Source organism: Perca fluviatilis, chromosome 12 (assembly GCF_010015445.1).
Source record: "Perca fluviatilis chromosome 12, GENO_Pfluv_1.0, whole genome shotgun sequence".
NCBI classification, from domain to species: domain Eukaryota; kingdom Metazoa; phylum Chordata; class Actinopteri; order Perciformes; family Percidae; genus Perca; species Perca fluviatilis.
In genome coordinates this window covers 39,219,436-39,228,980 of record NC_053123.1, presented here as the reverse complement: position 1 = coordinate 39,228,980, position 9,545 = coordinate 39,219,436, and the positions used below count along the sequence as shown (strand labels likewise).

At 48.7% G+C, this 9,545-nt stretch overlaps 2 protein-coding genes across 2 annotated transcripts in view; both read right to left on the bottom strand.

The window, feature by feature from the left end:
* LOC120569502 overlaps window positions 1–1,674 on the bottom strand; it is a 6,177-nt gene extending 4,503 nt beyond the window's left edge. The window contains exon 1 of the mRNA XM_039817356.1: window positions 1,609–1,674. Within this exon, the coding sequence (XP_039673290.1) occupies window positions 1,609–1,674 (66 nt within the window). The remainder of the gene's footprint in view (window positions 1–1,608) is intronic.
* A 1,723-nt stretch (window positions 1,675–3,397) lies between these two features.
* LOC120569324 lies at window positions 3,398–9,147 on the bottom strand (the record flags this gene model as incomplete). The annotated part of the gene is given in 5 exon segments (XM_039817185.1): window positions 3,398–3,595; window positions 4,197–4,521; window positions 5,628–5,715; window positions 7,743–7,836; window positions 8,841–9,147. Coding segments are annotated over 5 exon segments (912 nt in total), but the record flags the coding sequence as incomplete, so codon positions are not given.
* Window positions 9,148–9,545: the final 398 nt, after the last annotated feature.

The following is a 9,545-nucleotide window of genomic DNA, read 5'->3' as shown; positions in this document are numbered from 1 at the left end:
CAGGGACACTACAGGGACACTTTAACGTTAACGTTAACGTCTACAGGGACACCGGGACACTTTAACGTTAACGTCTACAGGGACACCGGGACACTTTAACGTTAGCGTTAACGTCTACAGGGACACCGGGAGACTTTAACGTTAACATTAACATCTACAGGGACACCGGGAGACTTTAACGTTAACATTAACATCTACAGGGACACCGGGAGACTTTAACGTTAACGTTAACATCTACAGGAACACCGGGACACTTTAACGTTAACGTCTACAGGGACACTACAGGGACACTTTAACGTTAACGTTAACATCTACAGGAACACCGGGACACTTTAACGTTAACGTCTACAGGGACACTACAGGGACACTTTAACGTTAACGTTAACATCTACAGGGACACCGGGACACTTTAACGTTAACGTTAACATCTACAGGAACACCGGGAGACTTTAACGTTAACATTAACATCTACAGGGACACCGGGACACTTTAACGTTAACATTAACATCTACAGGGACACCGGGACACTTTAACGTTAACGTTAACATCTACAGGAACACCGGGACACTTTAACGTTAACGTTAACATCTACAGGAACACCGGGAGACTTTAACGTTAACATTAACATCTACAGGGACACCAGGACACTTTAACGTTAACATTAACATCTACAGGACACCGGGACACTTTAACGTTAACGTTAACATCTACAGGGACACCGGACACTTTAACGTTAACGTTAACATCTACAGGAACACCGGGAGACTTTAACGTTAACATTAACATCTACAGGGACACCGGGACACTTTAACGTTAACATTAACATCTACAGGACACCGGGACACTTTAACGTTAACATTAACATCTACAGGGACACCGGGACACTTTAACGTTAACATTAACATCTACAGGGACACCGGGACACTTTAACGTTAACGTTAACATCTACAGGGACACCGGGAGACTTTAACGTTAACGTTAACATCTACAGGGACACCGGGAGACTTTAACGTTAACGTTAACATCTACAGGGACACCGGGAGACTTTAACGTTAACGTTAACTTACAGGACACCGGACACTTTAACGTTAACGCGTAACATCTAAGGACACCGGACACTTTAACGTTAACGTCTACAGGGACACTACAGGGACACTTTAACGTTAACGTTAACATCTACAGGGACACCGGGAGACTTTAACGTTAACATTAACATCTACAGGAACACCGGGAGACTTTAACGTTAACATCTACAGGGACACCGGGAGACTTTAACGTTAACGTTAACATCTACAGGGACACCGGGACACTTTAACGTTAACGCTCATAGGACACTACAGGACTTTAACGTTAACGCTAACATCTACAGGACACCGGGAGACTTTAACGTTAACATTAACATCTACCGGGACACCGGAGACTTTAACGGTAACGCGTAACATCTACAGGGACACCGGGAGACGTTAACGTTAACATCTACAGGGACACCGGGAGACGTTAACGTTAACATCTACAGGAACACCGGGAGACTTTAACGTTAACGTTAACATCTACAGGGACACCGGGAGACTTTAACGTTAACGTCTACTCGCATGGACTCTACTCTACTCGCATGGACTCTACTCGCATGGACTCTACTCGCATGGACTCTACTCGCATGGACTCTACTCGCATGGACTCTACTCTACTCGCATGGACTCTACTCGCATGGACTCTACTCGCATGGACTCTACTCTACTCGCACATGGACTCTACCGCATGGACTCTACTCTACTCCGCATGGACTCTACCCTACCCGGATGGACTCTACTTACTCGCATGGACTCCTACTTACCCTTGACTCCTACCGATGGACTCCCACTCACGCATGGACTCTACCCTACCGCGATGGACTCCTACCCGCCCGCATGGACTCTACTCACACGATGGACTCCCACCCTACCGCATGGACACTACTCTACCGCACAGACTCTACTCTACTGCATGGACTCTACTCTACTCACATGGACACTCACTCTACTCGGCATGGACTCCTACTCTACTCAGCTGGACTCTACTCTACCTGCGATGGACACTACTCTACTCAAGATGGACTCTACCACCCCGCATGGACTCTACTCTACTCGCATGGACTCTACTCTACTCGCATGGACTCTACTCTACTCGCATGGACTCTACTCTACTCGCATGGACTCTACTCTACTCGCATGGACTCTACTCTACTCGCATGGACTCTACTCTACTCGCATGGACTCTACTCTACTCGCATGGACACTACTCTACTCGCATGGACTCTACTCTACTCGCATGGACTCTACTCTACTGGACTCCTACTCTGATGGACACTACTCTACCGCATGGACTCTACTCTACACTCCATGGACTCCTACTCTACTGCGCATGGACTCTACTCTGCCACTGGACTCCACTCGATGGACACTACTCTACTCGCATGGACTCTACTCTACTCGCATGGACTCTACTCTACTCGCCTGGACTCTACTCGACTCCCACGCATGGACTCACTCTACCTCGACTCCACTTCACCGCATGGACTCTACTCTACTCGCATGGACTCCACTTCTCCGCATGGACTCTACCAACTCCCATGGACTCCACTTCTCCATGGGACTCTACTCTTCCGCATGGACTCTACCTTTCCCGATGGACTCTACTTTTCTCGCATGGACTCTACCTTTCCTCGCATGGACTCTCTCTACGCACGGACTCTACTCTACTCGCATGGACTCTACTCTACTCGCATGGACTCTACTCTACTCGCATGGACTCTACTCTACTCGCATGGACTCTACTCGCCTGGACTCTCTCACCACGCATGGACTCTACTGACTTCGCATGGACTCGTAATCTCACATGGACTCAACTCGCATGGACTAACTCGATGGACTCCGACTCGCATGGACTCAACTCGCATGGACTCAACTCGCATGGACTCAACTCGCATGGACTCTACTCTCCAGCATGGACTCTACCGACTCGCATGGACTCTACTCGACTCGCATGGACTCTACTCGACTCGCATGGACTCTACTCGACTCGCATGGACTCCTACTGCATGATTCCCACTTCACTGATGGACTCATCATGGACTCCACTCCACTGCATGGACTCTACTCCGACTCAGCATGATCTCCTTACGCGCATGGACTCTACTCGCACTCGCGCATGGACTCCTACTTCATGGACTCTACTCTACTCGCATGTACTCCCACTGACTGCGCATGGACTCCTCGCATGGACTCTACTCCACCAATGGACTCTCACTTACCGATGGACTCCCATCGATGGACTCCACTTACTCGCATGGACTCTACTCGCATGGACTCGACTCTACTCGCATGGACTCGACTCGCATGCACTCTACTCGACTCGCATGGACTCTACTCGCATGGACTCTACTCTACTCGCCTGGACTCTACTCGCATGGACTCTGAGCCGGTACTAGCAGTGGGTAAGATCGTATGAAAGATGGCTTCTTACTTCCAGGCAGCTTTGGCAGCGTTTCTCCTCCCGGTGAACAGAGCCTCGTTAGCAGCTCTCAGCTTAATCAGCCTCCGGGTGTCCTGGTCTGTCACTGGGGCAGACAGACAGGTACAGAGAGACAGACAGGCAGAGACAGACAGGCACAGAGAGACAGGTACGAAGAGACGGACAGGCACAGAGAGACAGACAGGTACAGAGAGACAGACAGGTACAGAGAGACAGACAGGCAGAGACAGACAGGTACAGAGAGACAGGTACGAAGAGACGGACAGGCACAGAGAGACAGGTACAGAGAGACAGACAGGCAGAGACAGACAGGCAGAGACAGACAGGTACAGAGAGACAGGTACAGAGAGACAGACAGACCGGTACAGAGAGACAGACACAGAGGGAGGGACAGAGAGACAGACAGGTGCAGGCAGGTACAGATTGACAGGTACAGAGACAGACAGGTATAGAGAGACAGGTACAGAGAGAGAGACAGGTACAGAGAGACAGACAGGTTAAAAATATGTTGTAAAAATGCAATTTCCACCAAACATTTTGAGTCTCTTTTTCACATAATTTTAACTGTTATTATTTAGGTCTTAAAGACTAAACTTGGAGCTAAAGGAGTCCATCACTAGGTCTGAGATCTACAGGCGTAGGGGCAGCAGCTGACCCTCGCAATGTCCCGTTTCCACCCGTCTTACTCTTATAGGAGAGGTCTGATGGCGTGGAACACTCCTCTCCGCTGGCGTCGATGTAGGTCACGCTCCCATCGGCCTCGGCGGCGTTGTCCCCCCCCGCCATGCTCTCCAGCTCCGACACGCTGCCGCGCTCCGCCAGCTGACCGTCTCTGTCCGGGGGGGGCGGCGAGCAGCCGAACACCCCGTCCTCCTCGCCGCTCCACACGGGCGCCACACGGGGAGCTTTCCCCGCCAGGCGGCCCTCCAGAGCGTCGCTCATCAGCTGGAACCAGGGCCAGGACGCCGCGCTGGTCTGGCTCTCCATCCCTCGGGGGGGGAACTTCAGGTCCTGCACACACACACACACACACACACACACACAGAGAGACACACACACACACACACACACACACACACACACACACACACACACACACACAGACACACAGACGACACACACACACACACACACACACACACACACAGAGACACACAGAGACACACACACACAGAGACACACAGAGACACACACACACACACACACACACACACAGACACACCACACACACACACAGACACACACACACACACACACACAGACAGAGACACACATACACACAGAGACACACACACACACACACACACACACACACACACCACACACACACAGACACACCACACACACACACAGACAGAGACACACATACACACAGAGACACACACACACACACAGACAGACACACACACACACACACACACACACACACACACACACACAGAGACACAGACACACACACACACACACACACACACACACACACACACACAGACACACACACACAAACACACCACACACACACAGACAGACACACACACACACACACACACACACACACACACACACACAGACAGACACACACAAACACACCACACACACACAGACAGAGACACACATACACACAGAGACACACACACACACACACACAAGACAGAGACACACCACACACGTAAACACGCATGTAGACACATACAAACACGCGCACACACATGTACACTCACGCACACACACGTGCGCACATAAGCACACACACACACGTGTACAAACACACACATGCGTACACACACACACACACACACACACACACATTACAGCGGAGAAGCTGGAAGCTTTTTTTTGTTTAATTGATCTAAAAATCTTACAAAAAAACAGTAAAAAATCCCAAGAAAACCTCACGGAGCAGAAGGCGACTCCATTAAATGTCTCGTTTTGGGGATTCGGTTTAATTTACCGTCAGACCGAGAAGAGCAACACAGTCGCACATTTAACAACATGGAACTGGTTATTTCTCGGCACTTCAGTTTAAAAAAAAAAAAAAAAAAAGGGCTTCTCAAAGCAATAGTGTTTCTGTCAGCCTAACAGTTCTGGTACAGGTAGGACCTGTTGGAAGGAGTCACCTTGAATTTGGTCTTCAGGTTGTCCCACTTCTTGGCGACCTGGTCTGGTGTTATCTTCCCCGTCAGACCCATCCCCTTCACGATCCCCCTGTGGACGACACAAAACTAATTAATGACAAGCATTATTCACAATGTTGGCTCTAGTTACAGCTGAATGGTGTTGTTGTTAGCCTAGAAATCTAGACCACCCTAGCCAGGGTCAGTCTAGCAACTCTCCGTTGGCTCGCAAGCTGGAAAAACCAAACTCTGGTCAGGCCAATCACATCGTATAGAGTCGGTGGGCGGGGCTTAACATAATGACGGCAGAGTTGCGACGATTCTGCGTGAATTCCCTGCTACTTGAAAACAAAAAAGGTGGCTGCTGCTGCTGGAGAACAGCGGTCTTTGGAATCTGCTCTGGAAGACTTGGAGTTCAGTTTTTCTTTGAGAAAAGAATTTTTCTATTGGCTGTAGAAACAGGAGACGTCTCTTATGGTCTAAAACCAGCCTCTGGAGACTGGACCAGCTGACTTCTCTATTGGCTGTTGAAACAGGAGACGTCTCTTATGGTCTAAAACCAGCCTCTGGAGACTGGACCAGCTGAGTCTCTATTGGCTGTAGAAACAGGAGACGTCTCTTATGGTCTAAAACCAGCCTCTGGAGACTCCACCAGCTGAGTCTCTATTGGCTGTAGAAACAGGAGACGTCTCTTATGGTCTAAAACCAGCCTCTGGAGACTCCACCAGCTGAGTCTCTATTGGCTGTAGAAACAGGAGACGTCTCTTATGGTCTAAAACCAGCCTCTGGAGACTCCACCAGCTGAGTCTCTATTGGCTGTAGAAACAGGAGACGTCTCTTATGGTCTAAAACCAGCCTCTGGAGACTCCACCAGCTGAGTCTCTATTGGCTGTTGAAACAGGAGACGTCTCTTATGGTCTAAAACCAGCCTCTGGAGACTCCACCAGCTGAGTCTCTATTGGCTGTTGAAACAGGAGACGTCTCTTATGGTCTAAAACCAGCCTCTGGTGACTGGACCAGCTGACTTCTCTATTGGCTGTAGAAACAGGAGACGTCTCTTATGGTCTAAAACCAGCCTCTGGAGACTGGACCAGCTGACTTCTCTATTGGCTGTAGAAACAGGAGACGTCTCTTATGGTCTAAAACCAGCCTCTGGAGACTGGACCAGCTGACTTCTCTATTGGCTGTTGAAACAGGAGACGTCTCTTATGGTCTAAAACCAGCCTCTGGAGACTGGACCAGCTGACTTCTCTATTGGCTGTAGAAACAGAAGACGTCTCTTATGGTCTAAAACCAGCCTCTGGAGACTCCACCAGCTGAGTCTCTATTGGCTGTTGAAACAGGAGACGTCTCTTATGGTCTAAAACCAGCCTCTGGAGACTCCACCAGCTGAGTCTCTATTGGCTGTAGAAACAGGAGACGTCTCTTATGGTCTAAAACCAGCCTCTGGAGACTGCACCAGCTGACTTCTCTATTGGCTGTTGAAACAGGAGATGTCTCTTATGGTCTAAAACCAGCCTCTGGAGACTGGACCAGCTGAGTTGCAGCGACACCATCAGCTGGTTTGAGTCGAACCGAGCCGGTTCAGACCGCTGAAACTTTTCTCTGCGACGTTCCAAAACGGTTTTGTGTCGTCACGAATCTTTGGTCGGACCTGGACTTTATTAGCCCGACATGGTCCTACTCAGATTCTAGTCAGAATATGAGTCTGATGCTGCTCCGTTGGTCTGGGATTATAAAGGTAAAAGGTAAAGGTACTTTGTTGTCACATACACATATGTGTAGTGAAATTCATTCTCTGCATTTAACCCCTCCCTCAAGGGAGCAGTGGGCAGCCAATCACAGCGCCCGGGGCGCGTTTCAACCGAACCAGGAAAGAAAATGCCTCTGCACTCAACTGGATAGACCTACAACCAATCAGAGCAACGGGAACAGACGTCACAGAAGCTGCATTTTAAATGCTACAGTAACTGACGACCCAGCTTTATAAGTGAGGTATTTTCTTTTTAAATAAGTGCTGTGCGGTGGATCCAATTCATGCTGAAGTAAAGATTGGTTCATGAGGATTTCGAGAAGTAACCGATAAATCCCAGAGGATTTGAGTTTGTGCGTCTTTACCTCCAGGCCGGCTTGGCGGTGTTCCTCCTCCCCGTGAACAGAGACTCGTTAGAAGCTCGTAACTCGATGAGTCGCTTTATGTCTTCTTCTGTCACTGGAACGAGAGTCAAAAATGTCAAAAAACTGAATCACAGTTCAGGATTTTAGTGTAAAAAAAGTCGGAAAAAAGATTGTGGTTGTGTACTGCAGTGTGTGTGTGTGTGTGTGTGTGTGTGTGTGTTAGAGCTGTCAATCTTCCTCTATAATACCATTTGAATTCCATTTGATTTTTTTTTTTTAATATTCGAATAATATTCGAATATTTAATGCTCAATTGCAAATAAATAATATGTACTACACTACTCAGGCTTATGCATTGTCGATGGCATTACAAGCATGTGGTTGTTGTTACACGTTCTGTCCACTAGAGGGGCATCCAACATTAGCCTGGCCTTGAGGGGACCTGCACGCTACTTTGTTTACTAGGGGTGGTACGGTTCACAAAACCCAAGGTTCGGTTCTGTACGGTTCTTGTTGTTATTTTTTCTTTAATCTTTAACACTCCAGAAATATACTTCAGCATATGATATATAGCTTAATTATCCACAATGTAGGACACAGTATTAAAACATAGTTCTGTCTTGTAATCATGCACAAACGGAAAATACGGTAGTAAATAGAGACACCGATACCAGTATCGGTATCGGCTCCGATACTGCCTAAAACGCTGGTATCGGTATCGGGAAGTACTGGAGTTTATGCACCGATCCGATACCACGTAATGAAGCCCTAAAGAAAATCTACGTTAAAGTAGTTTATTTATGTTCTTTTTCATTATAACTATAAAAGAAAGTTCTGGGGCATTCCTTGTTTGCGTTTGTTCATGTTTCACAAAGAGTTTAACCTGAGCCAGACCGACAACAAAGAAATAAATCATATCACATCCATACAGAGATAGTAGTATACAGATGTTAAAACATAATGAAATATATGACTCACTGGTATCGGATCGGTACTCGGTATCGGCCGATACGCAAGTTCAGGTATCGGAATCGGTATCGGGAAGCAAAAAAGTGGTATCGGACCATCTCTAGTAGTAAACCTAGTTTCCAGCCTTACGTTTGTACGTGAACTCGGCCATGCGCTGCAGCTCTCCCAGCGCCGCGGTCGAGTTCTTGTCTTCGTTTTCCACCAGCAGGTCCATCTCCGACTCCGTCAGGAACTCGGCCATCCCGCCCCGGCTGCGGCGCGCTCTCTTCTTCGGCGTGGGCGACAGCGGCTCGCAGTCCTCGTCTTCGTCCTCCACGATGGGTGTGAGGATGGGCGCCGCGCCGGCCAAGCGCCCCTCCATGGCGTCGTTCATGCGGTAGAACCAGGGCCAGGAGCTCGGGTTGGTCTCGGCGCCGCGGGCGGGGAACTTCAGCTCCTGGTAGAGACAGAAAGTTCTACAGATCGTCCACAGAGGGACCGTGTCCTCCCGTCAACACTGCCAACCACCAACTCCCGTTACCCACAACTCACAGGGACGCCTCTGCTTCTCTACGCCAGACATCTGGGTTTAAATGTGAGCACCGTAGAGAATGGTTGATTTTTAAAAGTGATGGCAGGAAGATTTGGTCACAACCTCTGACGTAACGAGAGGAGTTAACCCTCCGACATCAGACCTGATGCAAGAACTGCTTCTTCTTTTTCCTGTGAGGCTTGTGAGGATCCCTACAGAGAAAGACCTTTTTAAAACCTCTTTAAGACCTTTCTGTTTAACCAGAAACAGCTCTGAGGTCGCTAGCTGTAAACCCACCAGACTCCATTTAAAAAAAACAGGAC